At 30.6% G+C, this 27,628-nt stretch overlaps 1 protein-coding gene across 38 annotated transcripts in view; it reads right to left on the bottom strand.

The window, feature by feature from the left end:
• The window catches only part of para (sodium voltage-gated channel paralytic), a 278,569-nt gene that overhangs the window by 80,279 nt on the left and 170,662 nt on the right, over positions 1–27,628 (bottom strand). For 29 of the 38 annotated variants that reach the window (XM_085946086.1, XM_085946084.1, XM_085946083.1 and 26 more), the window contains 9 exons: positions 21,282–21,437; positions 20,195–20,400; positions 17,976–18,104; positions 16,045–16,136; positions 14,370–14,582; positions 13,607–13,667; positions 12,178–12,322; positions 10,392–10,556; positions 9,556–9,900 (listed from right to left, as the gene is read on the bottom strand). In XM_085946086.1, coding sequence (XP_085802212.1) covers positions 9,556–9,900; positions 10,392–10,556; positions 12,178–12,322; positions 13,607–13,667; positions 14,370–14,582; positions 16,045–16,136; positions 17,976–18,104; positions 20,195–20,400; positions 21,282–21,437 — 1,512 coding nt within the window. The remainder of the gene's footprint in view (positions 1–9,555; positions 9,901–10,391; positions 10,557–12,177; positions 12,323–13,606; positions 13,668–14,369; positions 14,583–16,044; positions 16,137–17,975; positions 18,105–20,194; positions 20,401–21,281; positions 21,438–27,628) is intronic. The other 9 variants (XM_085946109.1, XM_085946107.1, XM_085946111.1 and 6 more) reach the window with 1 other exon arrangement.

Genomic DNA, 27,628 nt, shown 5'->3' with positions numbered 1-27,628 from the left:
CGATGTATCTTCCATAAATTAATTATTCAACTTATTCAAAATACTCTGTACATTATTAATACAATAATAATTGTTTGATGTCATTCCTGCAAAGATATATATATTTTTTTGTATTTCCATACAGTATTATAAATATTTCTTCTAATCTATAAAGAAAATCTTTGTTCAAAACCTACCTTTAACGATGGTTACCTTCATCTAATGATAATACCCAATTACATAACTAGGAAAGATACTAATAATATTTATAAAGACTTCTCCAGAAGATCATACTGCATAAAAAATCTTTCATGACTTGGTTTTGGTGATGTTAAAAATCCTGAACGACTTTTTCGCAACGTCAATTTTGGTGTCCAATTTATTTAGTACACAATCCCACAGAAGTGCAAGTTTTTAAAGTTCTATATTTAAAATTTAAACAAGTTTCAAAATCTTTATAAATTTATAATAAAAATTTTAAATTTCTTTTTAAAACTATAATGATTACCGATAGAGTATATTATAATATTGTTACAAATTTAAGCACTTGATGAGTATTAAAACGGTTATTTAAATTTATTTGTTAATATAAAATTAGTAATCGATTAGAACTCGCAATATTCTATGGCGGTTGTGTATAATTTTGCTATAATAGTTATCGAACAATTTCTCAATCCAGTTTCCCAGAGTCCAAATATCTTGAAATAATTTTGAGGTTTCTGATTCATCACCTTCTGGAGACATTTTGAAAAAAACAATGCACAACTGATAGAAAGAAAAAAAATATGTCAAAATGAACTGTAGGTTTGATAATCCAGTCAAATAACACATGCAAAAGTGTTTCAAGTCATTGAAACATTGTCTACACAGAAATCTCTCATAAATATCTATTATAAGCTTGTAAGAGGAGTCATTCCGTATGAAATTTCAAATGCCCTTTTAAGATTATATTGACTTCTTATAACAGGAATATTGATACGGTCTCTTCATAATTCGCACATGTATTAGAAAAGAGACCTAACTCAAAATTTGTCGATTTGCAGCTATCATTACTGGAACCTCGCTAGCGCCATCTACATGTGCGTATATGCGAAAGTAATTTGTTTTATTTTTTTATCCCTACATTTCACAAGTGTCACTTTTCCACTGGGCCATATTTGACGTTGTGTGAATTTGAACAGTGACATTTTTTGAGTTGTGTCGCTTTTCTAGTACGTATATGTGAGAAATATCTTCAAAACGTGAACTGTTTTTATTATATTTTTGTCTCATTGTTTTGAAAATACGGAGAATCAAAGATCGAATAAAAATTAAAATGTCTCTCCTGAATAATTGCAAATTTTGAGTTAAGTCACTTTTTTAATACATGTGCGAATATCAATATGTTTGCAATAAACATTTCAAAGTTTATATTGTACAGCGGCTTTCGCTTGACAAGGAAGCCTCGTTGTTCGGTGGAAATGGACCAGTAGTCCTATTCTAGCGGTAGTGATTACTGGCAATGTAAAATTTAACACCTGCACACGCCAGTGGCGAAGAGTGGAGGTAGGCTGTTAAGATCCGATATAAATAGTGCATACTAAACTTTGTCAGTTGTACGTAATCGTTTTCACTGAACTAAGACTACAATTTACAGATGGTGTTGGCTAGTTTTTAAAATTCTATTAAACCCTGCGAAACCAAGCCATAATAGATAATATTCAAAAAATACTCATCTATCCATGAAATATCTATAATTATGACCATAAATCAGACATAATTTTGGATATTTTATAGATATACTACTATTTGAAGAAACTGACCAACAACATGTTTAATAATATGTAGTCTGATTTCAACGAAAACAAATTAGTATGAATTAAAAAGTGTGTACAAATTTGTCGGATCGCCCCAAGCACACCAAAGCTATTATGGTTTAGTTTATGCAGGGTTTAATTGATTTTTTTTAAATTAGCCAACTCCATCTGTAAATTGTAGTCTTAGTTCAATAAAAACAAATACATATGACTGACAAAGTTTAATGTGCACTATTTATTTTGGATCGTAACAGCCTCCCCCCACCCTTCGCCACTGGCACACGCCGCACAATATTGCCATAATATTAAATAATCGGCATACACTTATAAGTGTGCGTGCCGGTGCTAAAATTCATGTTAACAGTAAACACGGATGCTAAAATAAGGCAGATAATATGTGAAAGCAGCTTAAAACAATTCTATTTCTTTTCGTCATATAGTCACGATAGTGAATAAAAGCCAAGTGAATAAAAAGTATGTAATTTCTTTTGCGGGTTTTTTTTTCTGTATGTAACTACTGACAGTAATTATTTACTAGAAAAATTAGATTAGATTAGAAAAAGATTACAAAACTTAACACTTTGTACATACATAGTTTTGCAAACACTTCTGAAAATATATATTATAACCAATAGAAAAAATCTTTTTTGAGAAAAGTAAGACACCTAGCAGGAATCGAACCTGCATCTCATACTTGGAGTTACAAGTAACTGTCGGTTAGTAATTAAAGTATGTAATACCTAGTTTGATTTAAAATACAAAAGCCGATCGGCAACAGTAACTCAATTTGGAAAGCACTTCAGGGAGTATTTAAGAGCCATTATTTAAAATTTGTCACAATTAAGTATGGCGCCTATAACATAGTGGTCTATGTGCATGTGGGTGAAACCAGAGAGATGCAGGTTCGATTCCTGGTGGGTGTCTTACTTTTTTTCAAAAAAGATTTTTTCTATTGGTTGTAATATATTTGGTACAGTTCGGTTATGAAGAATACAGTGGAAAACACATTTTGAAAATACCCGATATACTGGATTATTTGTTAGTTTGGGTTAGTTTAGGTTATGTTAAGTTGGGTTAGGTTAGGTTAGGTTTGGTTAGGTTAACCTAACAAATAATCCAGTATATCGGCTATTTTCAAAATGTGTTTGCCACTGTATTCCTCATAACCGAACTGTACCATATATTTTCTCAGAAGTGTTTTCAAAATTATGTATGTTCAATAATTAGAATGTTACATTCTTAAATCTTGTGAATTATTTGTTGAATAAAAAAAATAGTTAATTGAAAACTTTATATTCAATCGGCGTATTGTTTTGATTATTTCTCAATGTTTAATGCAATCTTTTCATTAGAATACACTCAACTGTCATAAGAATAAAATAGTTTTTACACTAATGGAATATTTAAATCGGTAAATTGTCAATGAAATATTTATAATATTAAAAAGGCATTTTACCCTAATTAATGAAATGAAGTTGAATGGATAAAGATTCTCAACATTGAAAAGAGTTATTTTTTTTTTAAATAAATTAAAATATTTTTATATTCAGATTATCTTTATATAATATATTAATTTTGCTAATTTAAAAAATGGCCACAGTTATAATATAATAATCTTTTGTTCTTTTAATTGTAATATTGAAGAATTAACAGCCAAATAAATCATGGATCTGATCAAATACGTAAATAAATGAACTTAATATAATCGTTGAAAGGAAAAATAATTCTCTTCAGTTTTGAGAAACAATAAAAGCGGACAGTCAAACGATATTAAGTGTAGGTACTGGATGAATGATTTTGTGAAATATGAACGAATGTTTAATGTTAGGACGATGATTGTTTTGCGTTTTGTGAATGTGATATTTAAAATTGATTGTGTGGAGTATTGTTGATAATAAAACAGTTGAAATTAGCTGCGATTTGATGAAAATGCTTTTGTAATGGCGTGACTATTATTATATATTTTGATATATCAAATGGTAATTTATTCGACTTTACAGTTGTGAAGCAATTCTATCATACATAATAACTATATTATTAAAATCAATACCTTGATTACGTATTACTGACGTACTTATTATTGGAAATAAAGAATTAAACAAGAATAATACCAAAATGTTAATTGACATTTACACGTGTCAATAAGGTTTGTATACACATGTAACACAACAGAAAAGTAAATGAGGTGCTGAGGATTAAACAAATACGAGTAGACCGGCGACCGAGTTGAGTACATCGGCTTCAAATGTAAATATGCGATTGTAAATTCTTGATGGCTGTGAGACTTAAGCGTCAGCCTATAGTGTCGTGGGTCTGGCAAGTACACATATTGTTTCTCAATTTGTGTATGAGTCAGAGTATGGACCTAATAGGTTGAGTAAGTGGCTGACATCTATTTCTTGTAAAAACTAAATCTGTTCAAATCTGATCAAACATCGTCAAAACAAATAATTCTACATATAATTCTTTTCAATACTCTGTAAAAAATGTGGTCTTCAGAAAGTCTTCAGAAAAAATATAGTTAATTCTGTACGTTTTATTGTTTATAATATTTTAAGGCCAAAACATTCAAATTACATAATATTATGTCACATGTATTAGTTTAATCCTCGGCTCATTAAATATACCATCATATTTGAATAAATTACTTAACATTTTTGACATTAAAGGTATTTCAAATTTAAACAAAATATGGAATCTACTGATATTTTATTATTTTTACAAATTTTTTTATTTTAAATAGAATTATTAGAAAATTTATATGAAAGTAGACCTAATTTTCATTAGTAACTAATGATTATGTATATTCATTTGTACAACAATTATCGTCAACTAGCCATCGAGAAACTAACAATATGGTTGAAAACGATTTATAGTAAAGTTGTATATGCCTTGGCTGCTTCGTTTCTAGCTATACACGATTGTCAGTCGCACATTGTGACCGTAATATTCCTGTATAGTTCATAAATCAATTTCTAATAAATGTATTTTTAAATAACTGTTATGATAGTAACATTATGGCATGATTGTGTGGATCGAACGAATTATAATATATTTGTGCTTTTATCAAAAATATATAATATGTATATTATTAATTGTAAAATAAATATGCTGCATATAGTCGGAAATAGCTTGGCTTGATTATAGTAAATATTGTAAAATATATAATATATTAATGTGCTTTATTGTGTGAAAGCTAGTCCAACTTTACAAGTACCTTCCTGATAATATAATATTACGTTAACTTATTAACAACAATAATCTATTATTTTACTGTCAGATTTACGTTAAATGATATTACATAATTTATAATAAACGGCTTGTTTTTTAAGAAGTTATAATTGATTAATTATATATAGATAATGATTATCTATGGTTTGATATGTCACTTGTTTGCTCATTTAGTGTTTTTTTTTAAATTATATTAAATTGAATTTAGAAATGTGATGAGATTAAACAGTGAGAGTTTAATTTAGTTTATTGTTTAATAAATGAATTTCATTTTGACATGAAGAGTATTATGTTTTTTTTGTGAGTGAAAGACGTTACCATAAGGATATATTATTGTGAAAAACCTTACGAAAGATCATTTGTGATAAAGAGGACACAGTATGTACAGGTTGTAACACATTTGGTTGTAACACGGTTGTAATATGTACAGGTTGTAACACAACTTCAAACTTTTGCATTAAATAATAAATAAAACACCCAATAATTGGTATTTTTCAATATAATTTGATTTGAATTTTATTTATATGAGAATTGCAAAGAAGTAGGTTAAAAAAACAAATTTAGTCCAATGAATGTAATAACAAAATAGTAGAAGATGTGCAGAACGCAAGAGATTTTTTTTAGGTTAATATTATGGTCTTAGCAAAATGTATCAAAATAATAGATACCTACTAAAAATAACAAATTTACTTACCATATTAGAAAACTCTTTTTTCGAGATGAATAACATAGGAGTTTTATTATAAAAGTAAATGAGAGCTATAGAAACAAAAACGGCGTTACTATTTTTGTAAAATGTTAACAAGTCATTAAAAATGTTTTATTTCTTTCTTATGTGCATAATTTATAAAAAAAAAATATTCTTAAATACTGTTCGTGTACTTATGACATACAACATTTTAGAATAGTTTTGTTCAGAAGATTAACTACATTTCCGACCATGTCCGATCCTAATAAGATCATATGGGCCTCCACAGAGTGAAGGTTTGTATTAACAGATATTGTTTTTATGAGAAATGGATGTTAGCCACTTGCTCAACCTATTAGGTCCGTACTCTGACTCATACACAAATTGAAAAACAATATGTGTACTTGCCAGACCCAGGATTTGAACCTGGGACCCACGACGCTATAGGCCGAAGATAAAGCTGCGTGGCCATCTGTACACTGTACATTAACTATAAGAGAGAAATAATACATTTTTATTGACTTGTCATGGTCTTTCAAAAATGGAAACTGCCATTTTTGTTTCTAGAGCCCTCAAATATATAGAAAGAACAATGATGTTTAGAATTATTAAACTATTAAAAAAGATGATTGCATATTTTAGATTACAATTTTTTTATTCTCTCGGTTTGTATTTTTAAATTTTAGCCAATTTTAAATACTTTTAAAATTACGTCATGTTATTACATTTTTACAATAACAATTAGTAATAATATTAAGACACATATTGATTGATATACAATAATACAAAGATAATCTTTTTTTAATTTAAAAGAATTTAAGCATTGTTGAATTTTCCGGAGAGGGTCAGAATCAGAAACCATATTAATTCTGATTATGCTATGTACCTAAAGAGGGAATGGACAGCAAAATTAAAGATGTTTTTTTTTTTTAATTGACGCAGAGTGCAGTAAAAGCGATTTGTATATTAAATACATTGTAATAATTTGACTGAGTGCATGAAGATTTAATAAATTACAAAATAACAGCTGTCATGATTATTTAATTGTAAAAGTGTTAGAAAATTAAACAGGCGTTGTTATTAATATACCAAATTCCAACACTGCAAGTCGTCTCTGGCAGAAATTATTAATTAAAAGTCGGAATATGTTATTTTAATATCGTAACCCGTGAAATGTATTTAAGTTGAATAAGCCTTGTTAGTAATCAATTGGAAGTGGTTCGGTTAGATACTTGTCTCCGCGTACTCCGATGGGACAGAAAAATGTAAACGGTCAGTGTGCGTCGGTACGTTGAATGTATTTTGATGATTATGCTACGTCACTAGACATATTCGTTTTTTTCATTCCAAGCGATAGGTCATTTACATTAAATATTATAGACAGCATGCTTGCAGCAAAACAGAAGGGGGATCGGAACATTTAAAAAACGTAACAGACTATCGAGTCGGGAGTTCAATACGATTCTGTAACTTTAAAAAAAATTTAATTTTCTAATTATAATTCTAAATTATTGACTCGACAAAAATTACAAATTATGAATTACGATTTATTAATTAACGAATTACCGTTAATTTTTCATCAATATATTTAGTAATGCGCCATAAAAAATTGTTGCCAACAATTTAATGATACACATAGGACATAAAAGTATTATAATTGTCCTGATTTACATTAAATGTATTAAAACATTCGATGATTTTTCCACAATAAAATATTAGAGATATGTATTAAGTATGTAATTATTCTCTGGTTTAAAGAGTCATAATACAGATATGAATTACAAATTTGTAGATTACATTTGAGTTTAAGTATTCTTATTTCTCTTCAAAATAAAATAAATGAAAAAAGATTTAAATAAGAGATAGATTGAGAGAAATGAAAGAGGAGTTACTTCACATTCAACTATTAATTATTCTGTCAGTGTTTAAATGTTAATTTGTGTTTGTGTTATGTGAAATGTATGTGTTGCTCGAATTTTACGAATTCATTTTTATTTGGCGTATTTAATAATATGTAGCTATATGATTTTCAATATATTCATTTACTCGTACAAAAGTTATTGTACGGTATCAACATTTTATAGATACCGACAAATAATTGCTGTTGCCCGAATTGAATATATCAATTCTTTAATATGCTCATAATTCATTTTTTTGATTAATCTAATATTCCACACTCCCACGATGTCCGAGTGGTTATCACGTTGGCTTATAATTCGGCCTCTTAGAGTCAAAGAAACCTATCTTAATTTTTAACAATTTTGAGTTACGTATGGTACTCAACATTAAATGACATGTTATGTTAAGTGACAAAGAAACTTATCAAAATATTCAATGGATAAAAGATAAGTCAATACATATCTCCTGCAAACACTTTCTTGTTAATGTCTGTGGAATGTAAATTTACTTGTGTTTGGGTTTCCTGTAAAGTAGAGAAAAATGAAATACGTTTCTTCGTCTCTAAGGGGCTGAATTTCAAAGGTCCTAAGTTAGAATCTCAGGGCTTGTTTTTAAATTTGTGTATAAACCTAATAAGTTGAGCAAATGGCTATCATCCATTTTTCGCAAAGAAAAAATAAAAATCTGTTGAAACAACGTCCACTGGAGGTCCATATGATCTTCTTAGGATCAAACAATCGTAATTGATATAAAAAAAATCGCATTTAACTATTTTTATATACGTTTGTAACGATAATTCTAAATTCAAAATTCATAATTTCATAGAATTTTGTAAAGATTTTATGAGAAGTAAGTAGGTTAATAAATTATCGTCACTTTAGGTATTATATATTGTGTATTTTACAATGTCACATACAAGTCTGATTTGACATAAGAGTATTTCTAAGTATCATTTAGAAATACAGGACACGATTGAATGTTTGAACAACGTGTCCACAGTTTTTGTTTCCAATACAGAAAGGCTTTGAGAATTTAAAATATTGTATGCAGAGCTATTGTACCACTAGATTTTTTAAAGGTTCTGTTTTAATGGAAAAAATTGCAAGTTTCTATTTAAAAAATAATTATTTTGCCAACAGACTAATCAACTGAGCAGTTAATTATTTATTATTAGGTTAAATTAATTTACATGTCATTTTTATAAACTTTATATAATAATGCATAGTGCTAGGGGACGTAAGTCACCTTTTATTTATATTATCTCAAGGGATCTGGAATTATTCTGGATAGTAATAATTACATATTTTAATGTACACGTTATGTGGTCTGGTACCGGTTTGGGCTTCTCAAACTAATAAAATGAGAATTTGGAATTCAAAATAATGCGGTTCCGTTCAGGTTTAGTTCCGGTTTCATTAGTAGCTCTGATTAAACGCGGACTATGTGTCATTGGGTATGATGGGTATTTAGTGTAGTGTCATGTTTTTATTTGAAATGTTTAATATTGTATGTGTTGACACCCCAGTTCAATACGGAAACAACTCAAAAATATTATTCTAGTAGTAATGTTTGAAAATTAAATTTCTTGCTTTTTATAGAAGCATGAATTTAGCAATAAGAAACGAACTAATCTGGATGTTTCCGTGTATAAATAAGGTAATCATTAGTCTTCGAAAGAATCATTAGATTTATGTCACAGTTTTTAATTAATTATAAAGAAAAAGATAACTCAAAACCTTGAATTTTAGAGTTGTTTAAGATATCGAATTGTACCTTTGAGTGTTTAAATATAAATGTGTGTGTAATGTTTGAATGTTGTTGTGTGTGTAATGTTTGAATGTCACTGTATGTATTATAATTGAGTGTGATGTAAGTAGGTATGTTAGAGATTTATGTGTGCGAGTGGGGTGTCGGGTGTAGGGTGTAGGGTGTGGGGTGGTGGGTGAGCATGCTGGTACTTACCGCGCTCACCTTCCGGCCGGGCGGCTGCTGGTGGAAGTGGTGCGGCTGGGCGTGGGCGGGGAGGTGGGTCTGCTGGGCCTGTTGCTGGCTGATCTGTTGGTGTTGGTGGTGGTGTTCGCTCACCGACTCGACCCCTTCGCTGCGCATGGACATCTTCTCGCGGTTGTTGTCGTCGTTGCCCTTCTCCTGGCCCACGAACAGCTCGTAGCTGTGGCAGGAGAAGTCGGAAGGGGATTTGGCCATGGGCCCGAGCTCGGCTTGCGCTGCCGCCGCCTGCGCTGCTGCCGCGGCCGCCGCGTGGGCCTCTAGCTTTGCCGCCCGCGCCGCTGCCGCCTCTTCCGCTTCCTGCATACAACATAAGACACCATTTTACTCTTATTTTCAAACTACAATTTTATGAAGGTTAAGCTTTAATATACCGAGGTTACCAAGCCAGGCAAAAATGTGTTATTTATAGGGAAGAATTCTTCAGTATCTATCCCTAAAGGGCAAGAATTATTACGTGATGAAGTTACAACTATTTTTTTGGTAAGGTAAGACGTACTATCATCCGTGGACCGATTTCGCTGTGAGTGATTTCTATTATAGTCTATGGTATAGTGAATGAAAATACTTAAATTTAGCACCATAGATGTAGCATACTAGAGCGATTTCCAGAATGTTTACATTTTAATCAGAGTCAAACAAAGTTAGGCGAACAAATATATGAAACAATTTAAAATATAGGGTTCTGATTTTTGTCAGATAAAGCTTTACCAATTTCATGAATTACTTGATTATACATTCTACGAAATGAAAAAAAATATGTCCAGTGAAATGTGTGTTGATGGACTTACTCTTAAGGCTTCTTCTTCAGCCGCCTCTTCTTCCTCTGCTTTCTTTTGCAGTTCATCGTAGGACATGGCTACAATGGCCAAAATCAAGTTCACTAGGTAGAACGAACCCAGAAATATTATCACAATGAAAAAGAGCATATGCCACGGACCCGCTGATCTAAGAATCTGAAACAAGAACAATACACAAAATCAATAAGTAATTTTTTAATTATATAATACTAAAGCAAATATGGATCTTTCATGAGCATTTACTCAACCTTTAATCCGAGAACAAGGGGAAAACAATTACTCATTGGAACTCGGATCATCTGTCACTGCTGGTGAATGCTTCAAAGTTGAACAGCAACCCGGAAAAGTGCCAAAGAATTTATTTATTTCAATTTAATTCAATTTATTTATTTTTTTAACATATTGTGGACATTGCAAATTATAATTTTAAGACGTTCACAACATGACATTTAGAAACAAAGATATATAAATATAACAGTATTACATAAAAAAAGAGATATATCAGTAGATGAATTAGATAGGTACAAGGAAGTACACCGGATGAGTTAAGCAGACCCTATTTTAAGAATTTATAATTATTTTTTAATTATTTCGAAAAGGTTTACTGAATTTTCATCTTCTACCGTATCTTGGACCCTCGCAACTTTTCATGCACAATTCTGATGATTTGAGTAATGTATATCCTAAATCCTTGTTTATAACAATCTACATGTTACTGCAAACAAATTATACAATTGTTTGCAAAATTTTGTCCCACCACAAATGTCTAATATCAATAATTGTTTGAAACTCAAAACATGTCAACACTTGCAAAGATTGCGATCAAAACTTTAGACAGTCCACAATGTAAAAATTTGTATGCTCACTAATCAAAATATCACTTTGTAAAAATACGCATTGCAATACATTTGTTTATTTGTTTGCCGGCAGATGTCTATAATTCAGTTTTCACTGATTGGGCCAAATATGCTAGCCCTCATCCTTTGTTCCCACCTACCCTCGAATCCTTAATTATTATCGTCACCTGACCAGGGCGAGTGGCCGTGATTCATGAGTAAACCGTGATTGCAATTTACATTCAGTTACTCCAAGACAGCCGAGCGCGTAGGCTAGATAAAGTTATCGCACTATATCTGATATGATACGAATGAGGCCGCGTTAACTGCAGAGTGATTCATACAAAATGCAACTGTTTGACCTTCGTTGTGCTGTTTGAGCAAATGTCGCATCTATCATCCATCATCATTCATCAACCTCATATATCATCCATCAAAAGTGTACTGTCCGTTTACCAGTGCGTGAGTGCGTGAACACCGAACCGGCCCCAGCGCGAACCAGCCCTCTGAACATAAAGGACAGTGTCTGGCATCCTGTGTAAACCCCCCCTTAGATTCGTAATCCACCAAAAAGCATCACCTTCAAATTACAATCCACTGCTAAAAGTGCAACCTGCCATTTAGAAATGCGACCATCTAGTAGCAAGGAATAAAAAATGGATACCGTCTATGTTTTCCCTCTCTTTCAAACACAGTAATTGTGCAAATGTCTCTTTCTCCCCGGAGGTTAGCAAAGCCAAATTGGCAAGCATTTCAATACTTGTTACATTAAAAAATCAGCTCAAAAACAGTGAGATGTTCATGATTTTTTAATTAGATAAAATACAATTTAGAGTACTAATAACTACTTATTTTATAATTATTCATAATTCGAATTACTTACGGTTGCACAGGATAATAATTCGAAATTTGAAAATAATTAGCTTATAGTATTTACTTACCAGTTGGTATAAGTTCTCCCAGTAATCTTGGGTCATGAGTCTAAAGGCAGAAAGGAAGGCCCACCCGAAGGTGTCAAAACTTGTGTATCCGTAGTTTGGATTTTTGCCGTAACCCTGCAGGCAGTGGTATCCCGGAATGCACATACTGAAAAAAATTGGATATATTTAAGTAAGCATAAAGTATAAAATACAAATAGTTGATATCATTGAAAGGTATTGATCTCATGAAAGGTACAAAGGCTATTAAATTGTACAAGTGTTACTCTTTTCTCCCCGTCATACTGTCTCTTACCACTACAAAAAATTCATTTGAAGTATGCATTAAAAGACAAAGCAACCTCAAGACAAGTGGGTTCCATAATTCTATAATTTTTACAATTCACTTTTAAATTGGTTAATAGCTGATAAAAACGAAAAATCCTCTGGTATAAGGTCGGTATAATCTTTGAAAAATATCTTTTATAACGATTATTTTATAAAATCTTTTTTTTACACTATATATTTAATAAAAGGCAATAGCACGACATTATCTTTTATCAAAGATTAGTTATTACTGTACGAAAACATCTTTTTGGCTACGCTTCCAGGCGCTGTTGTTTACTAAATGGGAGGAGCTTATAATGGAATTGTGGTTAAAAATGGGCGGAGCATGTTAGTTCACAGTTTTAACACGTAGCCAAGAAAATATTTTCGTACATAGTCTATAGTAAAAAATATTTTGTTGTCAGATGAAATTTTCAAAATTCAGTAAATTAACAAAAGTGTATGTGGTTATCAAAAATAAATCAGTGGCCTTCAAAGCGCGCTATTGTTATAATCTATTAATATGTATCAATCTAAGTCATAGAAATGATTATAAACTCGAATTATTCAAAATAATAATAATATAAAATATGCAATAATATGTATTCGTTATCATTATCGGCTAGAGTGTCGATCCACTACTGGATGAAAGCCTCCTCTAGCTTCTTCGAATCTTTTTGGTCTCTAGTTCTAGTTATACAGCAAGATCTCATCATTTAATTGGCTTAACTGCTTCTACTTTTGCAATTTCTTTTCTCCGCTGTTTGCATGACCCAATTAAGTCATTGGACGCTGAAGACGCACCTAGCGCGTAACGATCAGGCAGCCGATCGATGTAATTAGCATGTTATTTAAATGTGATAATTAAAAAGTAATTATCAACTCAGCAGTCAATGTGTGGTAGATTCAGTAGGTACAAATATTTATATTATATGTGGCAACTTGTTTGGTTGCTCATGAGATATTTCCAGACGTGTCCATTGTTCCAGACAAGATGAATGGTGGGTTTGTTAGGCCAGGAAAGTAAAGATCTTTCTCAGGCTCATGGATTACACGAATCTTACCACAATAGATCAGACGGGATGTAAAAACGGAAATCAAAAAAAAATTATAATCAAGACCTTACCCAGCACCAGACGAATTCCCACATAGTGGCATATCTCCGGCATCATTGACAAACCAGTGAGCTGAAAAAAATCATGTTACTTACAATATTGCATTCACAACAAAATTTACAATTTTAATAGACAGTCCGAACCCCTCATTTTACCAAAGAATATCGAGTGAAGTATCAATAAAAAATAACGTTAATAATTCCACGCTTTTGGGGCAAAAGTTTTTACATAGTTTAACGAACATGAAATTTGATTCTACTGGGTGTACAGAACGTTGCTCTATTTTTTATTAAAAGTTATTATGTCAATATTTTGGGCCAATTTATCTTATAACTCAATTCAAAGTAAAGTAAGTTAATTAGGACACTAAAAGAATGCTAGACCGGAGGGGTAAATTAGATTAAACCAAAATAGTATTTTTTTCAGTCACGTCAAAAACTAAATAATCTCATTTAAACATGTAATTTCAATTAAAATGCTTATCATGTTTGCCGAAACAGGTTTAAATCAATATTCATCACTAAATAAAACGAAAATAATGAGAGAATTTAATAATTCCGTTCCTGTCTCAACTGAGCAGATGTGTTTTATTACAGCTCACTTTATCTCTCGGTTCCACAATGGATTCAAGTGCTTCGATTTATAATTTTAGTAGTAGAGGGAACGTATGTGGTAGAAGGAACATTCGTAGTGAAGGGAACATTAGTAGTTTAGGGAACATCGGTGGTTACGAGAGCAATGATGATGTGGGTTTAATAATTAAAATAATCTTACAGTCATTGGAGTTGAACCGTTCCCAGTTTTCAGCTGTGAGGTTACCCCAAGAGCCGTCGCTGGGAAACACTTTGATACATTTCTGTGTAAGGACCCCCATATAAATTTGGAGGCCCATTAAAGCAAACACACTGAGAGAAAACATTGTCAATATTATCACATCTCGAAGATTTTTCACTGACTCTATTACAGCACCGACGATAGTCTTCAAACCTGGAATAAACAATTGTGTCAATAATAAGGTGACATTTTTAATTTTTCGGCGAGACACATGACTCGAGAAATGCATTAACCAACAAGAGCATCTCACAGGTTTTGATATGAGTTAGACACGCTAATATTTTAAGCAAACTATTATTATTATAATTATAATGTTTCTTTTCATAGTATTTATAATATTATGTCTTTCCATATTATTTGCCATAGATTCAGCCACATGAAATTAGATTATCTGTATACTAAATAAATATTCAATGCATGAAACATATTATTATCATTTAACATTGCTTATTTATAATTATTTTATAAGGACTTATTACGTTAACCATTGGTTAAGTTATTAGTTAACCATGGAGATAAATCCAAAAAACCTTTTACGGGATAATTTTTTCAAGATGGCGACCAAATAAAGATAATTACAGCTTTCTGCCACTTTCTTCCTCAACAACAAAAAAACTCTACTGTTCGAAAATTAATTCAAGAGCTCATGGTCACTGAGTTTGAAAGATTAGGACTTCATGGTTCAAAGAATAATTCTTCTCAACTGTGTCCGTTTCACTACTGCTTGTTCGCAACTGCATCTGTTTTCAGGTCATTTAATTGAATGACTCAATGTGATGAATAAACGATTTGTATTGCAGTCACTGTATGGATGATTTTGATTCCGTTGTTCGCAAACGACGCACATCTACTGATGGGGTTGACTATTCTTTATGTCGCAATGTACACATTGATCTAATATTAATTCATGTGTAGATATCAGTAGCGAAACGTGGAGGTAGGCTGTTAAAATCCGCCAAAAATGGTGCACATTATACTTTGTCGGTCATGATTATTTGTTTTTATTGAATTAAGACTACAATTTACAGATGGTATTGGTTAGTTTTTAAAAATCGATTAAACCCTGCCTAAAACAAACCATAATAGTTTAGGTATACTTTTGGCGATACGACAAAATTGTGCACACTTTTTTATTCATACTTATTTGTTTCCATTGGATTAAGAATACATTATTACACATATTGCTAGTCCATTTTTTTTTTAAATTCATTAAACCCTGCCTAAACCAAACTATAATAGATAAAAAATATTATTCTATCTATAAAATATTCAAAGTTATATATGATTTAATTGCATAATTTTAGATATTTTATAGATAGATGAGTATTTTTTGACTACTGTCTATTATGGCTTGGTTTTTGCAGTGCTTAATTGAATTTTAAAAACTAACCAACACCACCTGTAAATTGTAGTCTTATTTCAATGAAAACAAATACGTATGACTGACAAAGTTTAGTGTGCACTATTTCTGGCGGATCTTAACAGAATACCTCCACCCTTCGCCACCGGTAGATATAACTTGTGTATAAAAAAAATTATTCAGCTATTTTATATAACTATTAGAAACTATATTAATACTATACTATATCTATGACATGCGAAACAAAATAATTACCCGGTATAATAGCGACTGTTTTCAACGCTCTCAACACTCTGAATGTTCTCAAGGCAGCTAAATTTCCAAGATCTATTCCCATAGTTACGTAACTGTAAATAAAACATTTAGTACACAAGGTGTTTACATAAAAACTACAACATCTACAATCTAATTAATCAATTAATTAGTTAATTAATTATTGTTTCTAAGAAATTGTAAATTTATATAGACAATATTTGCCCTAAATTATATTTAAATATTCCCATTCCGCTTTTAACATTTTCTTATATTAACCAACGGGTAATTTTTATGTGTAACATTTAATCCATTTGGGAATTAAAAACAATTTATAAAATTATTTAATCGACTTGTCATCCATCTGATTAATTAAGTATTTAGTATGATATTATGAAATGACAATGGAGAAAACAATATTTAATCATACTATGATATAACTATTAATGTAATTAATGTTTAAAAATAATTATTTACACAGTTTCCGTATTAATTTGTAAAATTCAAATAAATAAATGGGATATTTGTATCTAAAATAACTATAACATCTTTTATATCTAAATTATTTTAATCAATATTTAAAACAAAGTCTACGAAAGGTTTTTTAAATGAAATAGGTAGGTACTTAAAATTATCTATGTATACCTCAAAAAGCTGTTCAAAAATAATTTACGTTGATAAAATGGATTATAATTCATAATATTTCTTTATCTTTTGACCATGTCCGATCCTAATAGGATCGTATGGGCCTCCATAGAGTGGAGATTTGTATTAACAGATTTTTGTTTTTACATTAGACACTTGCTCAACCTATTAGGACCATACTCTGACTCAAACACAAAATGAAAAACAATATGCCAGACCCAGGATTCGAACCTAGGACCCACGGCGTTATAGGCGGTCGTTTAAGCCGCTCGTTTAAGCCACTCAGCCATCGTGGGCGCATTATATAGAAATATAACTTTAAAATTATAAACTAAAATTATTTTAATTTTGACATTTTGCACTTCTAATACTATGTGGTAAACGCTGACAAATTAGGAAAAGGTAGATTATCTCTATTTTGACTGCATATTGATTAAATATACAGAAAAAAAATATGTTTATACTGATGGCATAGCAATAATATTACACTTGAGTGAGAATAAATCCAGACAAACGATAGATACTTAAAAAAATATCCAAAATTTACGGTACATGTTAAGACTATATGGGCCTCCAGAGAGTGGAGGTTTATATTAACAGATTTTGTTTTTACGAGAAATGGATGTCAGCCACTTGCTCAACCTATTAGGTCTTTCCTCTGACTCATACACAAATTGAAAAACAATATGTGTACTTTTGCCAGACCCAGGATTCGAACCTGGGATCCACGACGTTATAGGCCGAGGTTCAAGCTGCGTGGCCATCGATATACATAATATTAATTATATTCTGCTTGTGTTATGTATTTATGATTATGGTACTAGTCGGTTATCCTGGATATAGCGGCAAACACATTTTTAAAATAGCCGATATACTGGATTATTTGTTAGTTTGGGTTGGTTTAGGTTAGGTCATACTAACAAATAATCCAGTATATCGGCTATTTTCAAAACGTGTTTGCCGCTGTATCCAGGATAACCGAATAGTACCATTATTATTGCCCTACAGCATCATATTCAACTAATGAAGTTTTAAACTAACTAATTTGTTAAACAAATAATTTTGTAAACTAACTAATTTGTTAAACAAATGATATTGTTAAACGAATTAAATTGTTAAATTAATTAATTTGTGAAATTAATTAGCGAGTTATGTTCATTGTGAGTTAAAGAAATAATAAAAATTGAAATAACTTTTGAGCAGCTTTAGTGGGGTATCTAATATCTAATATTATCTAATATCTATTTCCACTACAGACTATTCTATTATCTATTGTTTCTACTACTCACGCTAAAGCTATCACTACGAAGTCGAGCCAGTTCCATGCGTCTCTAAGATAAGTGAACGGCTGGAGAATAAAACCTCTTGCCATCACTTTTACGGTTGACTCAAATGTGTAGATCCCAGTAAATATAACTCTGGAAAATTCAACAGTACCCGTTAAAAACACCGAAATTAGGTCATGTCGACTCTAGCTATAGTACAGAATTCCGTTAAAATATTAATTTACCATTCGGTACCCACAAAATTTCACATACAAAACGATTGGTTAAAAAAAGTAACGAAACTTTTACCATCTTCAATAATATAGTGGATGGTAGAAAAAATAGTATTATTTATAATTAATAACGATTATTTCTGTATAAAGGCAGACGCCTAATTTAAACCCATATTGGGTTAATTAATAGTTATTAAATGAATTGAATTATTATTTTAATATTATAAAGGAATTCTTTATCAATACTAGAAGCGACATTGTGCTTTGCTAGATAAAGAATTATCGGTGAGACTTCACTCCAATAAATTGCAAAAAAAGTTAATGCCCCAACCTTCTAAATAAATTTTACGTTAAATAAATGTGAACATTTAACTTTATTTGTTATTGAATTCTTGACATTCATAGGAAATTATCAGCAATAACTTTTTTTATAACATATTGCGTTATAATAATCGTAAGTCACGTATTATTTGAAGGATAAATTTTATTTATTCTTTATTTACTAAGATCCAACCAATTCTATTCGATTACCAATAATTTTCTAAATAAAAACTAGAATAAATAATTTGAATCATTAATACTTAGGTATAGGAATGAAATACGTTATTATTTTGTTTTATGCAAAGTTGGTAAGTAAATAGGTATGTAAGAAAATAAATAAGGTTGTTAAATAATTAATGACATATTTTACAATAATGGATTGTTCTATATCATGTGATGAGAATGATTAACATAAAAATTAATTAACGGATCGATTAATAATAAATTGATAAAATAAATTCCGTCACATCATTAACTTATTTACATTACAAGGTAGATAGACATCGGTGTCGATTTCAAAATCGACATCGTCATTGACAAAAAGGGATCACAAAATAAAATTTAACATTCAAGCAATAACGAACATCAGATTCATTTATAATAATTACCAAAATACATAACAGCTATGCTTTAAACGATTTAAATTCATATTAAATCTGATTTAACTAAAAATAATCATAATCTCCAGGACATTTCACATAACTAGTTTTATATATACATATTATGTAGTATCTAAAATATTATGTAAAAAAAACTTTCTAATAAAAACTATAAAATCCACTCCAAAGTAATTAATAATTGTTTGATTTTATGAGTATTCGTGTTTTCAGTTTCAAGTGGGAAGACAATTTTATAATAAACCTTTTGACTTAAATAAATGATTACCAATGGCTTTTTACATAAACACAGTGCTTCCCAACCTTTAAACTGCCACAGAATAATAATTGTACACCTCATTGGTGGATAATGTAAAACATTAATCCAATCAAAATATATCTGTCGTTAGACGTAGAGATTTCCTAGTGCTAAATGCTAAAAATCAGTTAAAATCATTGCAATTTCAGCACATATTGAACATTGACATATTCTCATTATAAAGATTAAAGTATTTTTCCAACTTCACATGTTAGTAGATTGTTCATGACATCTGTAGTTTCATGATCACCAGTAATGATATAAATCATTGGTCTTTATTATTAATTTTGTGTAAATCATTTTGCAGATATAAAATTATTGATTGTATGCAAAATCCTTTATAATAATATGCGACTGCATTTTTATTATCATGTAACATCATTTGTACGACTAAATAATGTGCTATTTGAAGTCTACAAAAACCTAAGCTTCCTTCGGTTGAGGAGCTGTTCCACGCGACCTGCAAAACAGAGCACTTGACGCCTGAATCCACAAAACTACAGAAAGAAGACAACCTCAATTCGAATTATGGTTTTTTTAAATCCCTGACTGCAGAAATTATTACCGAGAGCCATGAGTGGTAGAAAGAGTGTGCAGCGTGATCTAATTAATTAGAATTTCATATGACAAATAAGTCAGTATTTGATAGCATAGCAGCTTCAATACTGTATCGTGGTTGACTAGTTGAATACTTTACTATGGGACACCAGTTGGAAAGCACTTGAATTAAAGCCAGTAAAAAAAAAAAATTAACAGGTAATCGATTGTACTCACTCTGTGCTTTCTACAGTTGGTGTGGTTGGCATAATCATGAGAATACAATTAACTAGGATAGTGGTGATGATGAAGAGCGAAAACAGTGGATGTACTAAGATGTAGATCGCAACACGTCGGATCGGATTGAATGGATCCAGAATCCACATTGCGTCTGTCGCCGAAAACCTAAAGATGTCCTTTCCTCTACTAACTACTACGAACGTCTGAAACAGAACAAATATTTCAAATTAATATAATTAAGTATTTAAAAAAATAATTACTTATGTTAAAAGAAACTTCAAACAAATAATGTAGTTCATTCACGTAACAGATTGCACCAATGAATGTCGGCGTAGAATGACAGTGTGAACTGATTCTTACACTCATAATATTATGACTGTCTAATAATAGTTCTTAAAAATATTTTAAATCGTCTCCATACAATGGAAAACTTACAAACCTCATAATTACCAGGAATGGTTGTTATTTTGCGTAGAGTTTGTTCGTTATCCTAGATTTCGAATTGTATTTTTAATGGATTTCAAGACATGTGCTGGGAATCACATTAAATAGAATTGAACAAATCTGTTCCGTAAATTTTAAAAACGTTTTTTAATGCATAATTTAATTTGACAATAAACCCCATTAAAATGAGCATACGCGTGAAATATTTGAAAAATATTGTATTTTTACTTTTGGACGAAACAGTTAAAAAAATAGGTAATTATGCCGCAGATGCCAGCATGAGCTTTTATATTTTTTTTTTACGAAAATAGTTTATTCCATGTAGACAATTATATATTGTTAATTTAAATTTGAAATTTTCATACATTTCGATGCATCATTATCACACACTAAGATTATATTAGGTTGGGGTAGGTTAGGTTACGTTGGGTTTGGTCTAAAAAGAAAGTTATAAAAACTCATGCGGGCATCTGCGGCATATTTGCCAAAAAACCTAAAATCCCTGAGTTGCATTTTAGATACTTTATCATTACACTGATAAATTGCTTTGTTCAAATAGTACATCACTATTATAGATCTTATGATATTGTTTGAAAATATACTCATATCTGTATTATGTCATTGTTGACGCGGTACATACCCTTTTATTGTGATAAAAAGGATCGATGTCTTCGAGAGGCGTGGAGGCGAGCTCTGGTGGGAAGCCCCCTTGCATGCGGACGGGAACCGGTACCCCTTGCTCCAGCGTGGGGTCCGGCTGCGGACCTTCATCTTCGTCCTCGTCCTCATACCGAACCTGCAACATTCCACACACTTTCTATAACACGGCACATTACAAATATCAATATTCGTATTCATTCAAACACATTTTTTGTTTACAGATTACAACCAATCAGTATTCAGTAACCCAGAATCTACCGATATATTAGTAAACAAAACATTAACATTTTATTATAGTTATAAAACGTTAACACATCGACGGTGCTACCCCAAAAAGGTGTAAGAGACAATTTTAACGATTTATGGGTTATATATTAGTGGTTTTCAAATTTTTTCATTTCGGTGTCATTAGTTAGTGCATGGAGATTAAAATACCAATTAGTTAATGACAGGGTGAACCTGCACTGTCTGCAATAAATGAAGAGCAGTATGCAGACATATAATATATATTACGTATCGTCTGAAGAACACAGTCACTGAAGCAAATAAATTAATCAATGTGACCGTGCATTGTTAAAACTTTGAAGTCACCCAGGGTGCCGAGACACACACAAGACTTACATTTTCAGCTTCTCAAAGAGGATGTCAGAACAAATTGTTTTCATGTAGGCCGTGATATTGTATGTTGTATATATTGATGATACTAATAAAATTATTGTTCATTTTGCTTTCTTGTAAAGTTGTAAATTGCCTCTTACTCCCCTTTGTCTTAGGAACCATGATATGACAGTTTTATAACATAGATTAAAATATTTGTATCATTTTTGTGACAGTAATAATTATAGAACCATAGATTGTAAACAGACAATAGAGATATTCACTATTTATTATTGTATTACTGACATCTATTGAAAGAATTTTTATTAATTATTTTTCTGTAATCAAACAATTAAATTTAAAATATATAAAATGTGTTTTGTTTAATGTAATACAAACGGAAAATACTGACATGTTTCTAATCTGTAGATAATTAAACTAACAAAATCTTCTAATATAATTATGTAATTCTCGTAATGTTTTTGTTTAGTAAAAACCACAGTTATTCAAACATCTCCTAGGTGAGGTTTCTCAAATATTGCGTCACACATATTTTTGTTGAAATCTCAACTATGTTATGGATCAATAAACAGGGTTCAAACCAAATAATTGTGTTAAAATATGTTTCAATTTCAAACCGGCTTAGCGAAAAAGCGTCATTGCATTAGAATATGTTTTATTATGTCGGAATTCATAGTTTTGTCATATATTTTTTTTATATTTGAGTACATTTATTTTTTGTGTCTGTGCATAGATTTCTATGGATCCATAATTTTGACATATCATGTTCAAATGTTGCATGCTGTTAATAACTTAATATTAATATTGAATAATATATTGTGTTAAATTTTGTACAATGTTTACAAATCTGTGCAAAGGGATTCCAATAGTATAGCTTATATTCTTATACATTTATCAATATAGATGTCAATTCAATATTGAAGGTCAAAGATATTTTTATAATATGCAATGTTGTATTATGTTAAAATTGAAGGTATCTTTCAAATCTGTGAATTCCAACAAAAGATTGAAATAAAAAGTAAAACGTCATACAAAAATAATATAAAATAGTTAATACAAGCTGCAGGTGCAAACACAATATTTTTAGTCGATTTGGATTTTTTATAATGGTCATAATTCGATTCAACGATTCAATTAATTCAATTGTACCATCGAGAAGATGATTATTTTATAGTATCGCTTACCGTAACTGAATATAATAATTATCGTTTTATGCAAGAACCAATTGGGACGCTGAGATCTTGAAATTAAGAAACTGCGGTGATTTGCGTATTATCAAAATATGTGCTTAATACATTTGAAAAGCTTAGAATTAATTTGCTATGCAATAAGGCCTCAGAATATTTTTTATTATTATCACAAATAAACTAGTTTTAAAATCTAGAATAATATTGTTTTTTCATAATATATTGGGTAACAAATGTATTTTCTTTTCTTCTAAAATATATGTATTAAATTCAAACAGATACACCTATTTTCCATTATTTTAAATTTAACTACAATTTTAAGTTACTTCTAATTTCAATGTAAGTAAAAAATCTGTTTTCAATTTATGTATAAATTCTATGTACGCATATACATAATAACTATTGTTCAATATTAAAATAAAAAACCAATACGTATTTAAAATTATTAATCTTGGCATGAATGCCAACAATTTATTCTCATAATTTGAAATTCGAATTATTGATAATTTGTTTTTTCTTTTTATACAATGTTTGTGGTTGTATAGTAACGTGGAACCAATTAATAAAAGGGTGGTAGTAATTTAGTTTTACGACAAAAATAGTTGGTACAGTTCGGTTATGAGGAATACAGCGGAAAACACATTTTGAAAATACCCGATATACTGGATTATTTGTTGGTTTGGGTTAGTTTAGGTTAGGTTAGTTTAGGTTAGGTTAGGTTAGGTTTGGTTAGGTTAGGTTTGGTTAGGTTAACCTAACAAATAATCCAGTATATCGGGTATTTTCAAAATGTGTTCCCCGCTGTATTCCTCATAACCGAACTGTACCAAATAGTTAGTAATTATAATTTATCCATAACTTGTAAGTGTATATTAATTAAATTACTATCATTATCAAAAGAAAAATTATCCTAAAATGTAATAATAGATTATCCTTGCATAGTAAATATAAACTATCATGGGTGCATAGTAAATGAAAATACAATGTATTATTGAAATCTATGCACATTTAAATAATTATTGACCAAGACAGGAAAGGATGGTAGATGCTAGATGGCAGTGTCCAGAAAATGCAAAAATCAAACGGTACATACCTACCACCGAGTCGAATGAATAATATAATATCAAAACTATGTGATCGTGCACTCATTAACATACTTTCTCGTAATATCTTTACTAAATCTACTATTCGTATGTACTACATACTTATCTATGTGCAGTTTGAATGAAAATGAAATGATGTTGATGGTGAATTGAATCAATGTTGAATATTGAACTTATGGTTGTGAGAAATGTGTTTTCTTTTTTTTTTATTACTTTTATTTTGACGGCACTACCGAACACGCAGCACTGTAAAGTTGGCAATCCTAAATTAATACTATAACTTGTCGCAACCTAACCTAACATTCCTATAAAATGTCATGAATATAATCTCCACAACGGAGTAGTGTCCATTTCTGAAACTGTAGATTCAGGTTCTAATTCCACATATGATAAAGTTACATGTTGTTTTTTCATTGTGTATTTGATCCAGAGTATCGGATAGATCCCATATGTTCAGCGATTGGCTTCTTTGTGAAACTAGTCCGTTAATGTAACCTCCACTCTGTTTTTTAAATTCATATTTATCTGTGTTAATTTATAAGTGTTAGTTACATATTGGCAATTCTAATGCTCCCTCTTCACATTGGGCCAAGCGAGGCAAATAAATGTACGCGGTCACCGTTGTGTAAAGAGCATCATACACAAAGTGTGGTCCTTGGCCGCCAGATTTGTTATACTTCAACGCAGTGTCGGTGTGTTTACATACATCAAAGGGTGCATTCATGATGCTTGGCCCAATGTGAAAGTGGACTTAAACATATATTATTATTTTAAATAAGACCCTTAACAAACCTAAGTTACAAGAGTCCAAACAAACTACATGCATTAGGTTACGTAACCTAATAGTTTTATATCTTATGTTATCGCCGACTAAAAAGTTTCGTACACATTATATAGTTGGCAATACAAAGCTGGTTATATAACATAACATAAATTGATCTAACATAGACCACTCCATAAACAGAACCTTGTCATGTAATAATTTTCTAAATAAAGTTGTTACTGAATTGCCAATGCAAAAGTATTTTATTCACTGCAATGTTGGCAGTCTATAAATAAAATATGACATAACCTAACATAAAGCATTTCATTAATATATAATAAGGTAGGATAAGTAGTAATCGTTTTGAAAGTGCAGCGATAATAAGGATTGCCAACTTAACAATATTCTCACAATGTATGATAGTTTCGTTAATACAAAAGTACCGTATTTATTGTAAATAAATCTGATACTGCATCGTGTATGCAGTAATTGTTTAGGGTTTTATAAGACAACAAAAAGTTTTAGTAAATTCTGTTCCATGCATTAATGTTTATATGTTTTTTATTCTCCATCACCGCAACGTTGCCAACAGTCTATAAGATATATTCTAAGGAGGTGGGGAATGAAATCTATCAATAGAAGACTTCAAATGTTTAGGGATTCCTAATAATCTAAATAAATTAATATACGTTATATGAACTTGTTTGTTAGGCTCTGCTATGAAAGGTATTCGTAGGATATCTTTAATAATATACGCTGACTTAATTTTATTTATAAATAATATTTGTATGGATATTTTTCTTATCATTCTATTGGTTGGTAGAATTACGGTTATTATTTTGTTATTAATTTACTTATAATGACTAAACCGAAGGACACTTTCGTAAGTAAATTAGATTCCTAACCGAATCTATAATGTTTTTATTTCAATGCTGTATTTCGGTACTGTGATGGCGAACGGTTTTAATTTTACAGGAGAAGAAAAACAAAGTTTTAAAATCAGTCTGACAAGTGTTAGTTTATAAGATATTTTGAAGCATTTTATATCAAAATAAGCGGAATTAACATCCCAACACAATTATTTATCTTGCATTTTAAGCAGGTATATCTTTTTGCTATATCAACTTTTTTCACAGTTGCCAGATGCAGATATCTTTTAACGTAACTTTGTGACCAATAAAGTTGCAACTCTAATATTTTTCCACATCAAAGAATGTACAGTTTGGAACATATTATGGAATAAAACTAAAAAAGTGAAAAAAACAGCAGTTATAACCGTCTGCCATCACGGTACCGATTTATTTGTGAAACAAAGAAAGATTACTTATGTAGGTACATGTTATTCTTAAAAAAGATTTTAGGGAAACCAAAAACAGTTATTTCTATCATTGATTATCAAGAAGATATGAGATATTAATACGATTTAATTTATATTATGAATGTTTTTTCAGGGAAAATTTTCTGTATATTATGAATACGCTTTTTTCAGTTACTTTTGCAACCGTCATTTATATATACATTGAGGCAAATAGTTTATTAAAAGGTTTCATATTGTAAACAATGAAATAAATTCTGTCTGAGACATTCTTCTTTTTTCTTTCGACCATGTCTGATCCTAATAGAATCATATGGGCCTCCACAGAGTAGAGGTTTGTATTGACAGATTTTGTTTTTTACGAGAAATGGATGTCAGCCACTTGCTCAACCTATTAGGTCCATACCCTGACACACACAAATTGAAAAACAATGTGTACTTGCCAGACCCAGGATTCGAACCTGGGACCCACGGCGTTATAGTCAAACACTTAAGCCGCGCGGCAACCGTGGGCGTTACAATAATTTAAATAATTTGTATTTCATGTTACGGTTCGGTAAGATTTAGAATTTAAATAACTTTTTAAGGAACCATAAAAAAATTTAATAAAATATAAAAGATAACTTATGACAGATTCGATATAGCCATTGTTATTAAATAGTGCTTATTTAAAACCATAAATACAAATTAAGATTTATTGGAAAAGTGCCCAAGTGAGTCATGGAGGAAAATAATTGTTTCACAAGTTAAAATTATCTGTTGATAGTATAAAAGACATTTCATATTGTAGATAAATTCCAAGAATATCATTATTTAATAAACTTTGTTATAAGTGACAATCAATGACAGTGGCATAGGTAGATAATAAAGTTACATAATCATTTCTTTAACCTGATTGCTGTGGGGTTGCTGCCAAAAGTTGTTAAGTCGATAATTTAGGTATTTAGAATTAACAACGGATTATGTGTCTATACATAAATATGTCTGTTTAAAAAAAACACAAAGAAATTAGCATTATGACTAATTTTATTGGGTACATATGTCAAACTTTCAATTTGCAATTACTCCATAACTGATTTAGAGACTTTTGGCAGTAACCCCACGATTATGTATTAATTGTTACATCCACTCCCTGCACTATAAAACAATTTTACCCAAAGGGCTTAAAAATCAGGGTCTTTTTCAGTTAAATCCGTGATTCAAGGTAGCCTAACGTAGTATGTTTTATTCTAAAAAAGGAATCTTTATACTATGTCCATTAATGCCCTCATTTTAATTTTTCTCGATGATTGTTTCTAAGAGTTTAGTACGCGTAACCCCGGTGATACACAAAAGGAATGC

Source organism: Rhyacophila brunnea, unplaced genomic scaffold (genome assembly GCF_057557595.1).
Source record: "Rhyacophila brunnea isolate RB1 unplaced genomic scaffold, BYU_Rbru_1.0 scaffold_19, whole genome shotgun sequence".
Classification (NCBI taxonomy): domain Eukaryota; kingdom Metazoa; phylum Arthropoda; class Insecta; order Trichoptera; family Rhyacophilidae; genus Rhyacophila; species Rhyacophila brunnea.
The sequence above is the reverse complement of the archived record's forward strand: the minus strand, read 5'-3'. Positions and strand labels throughout refer to the sequence as shown.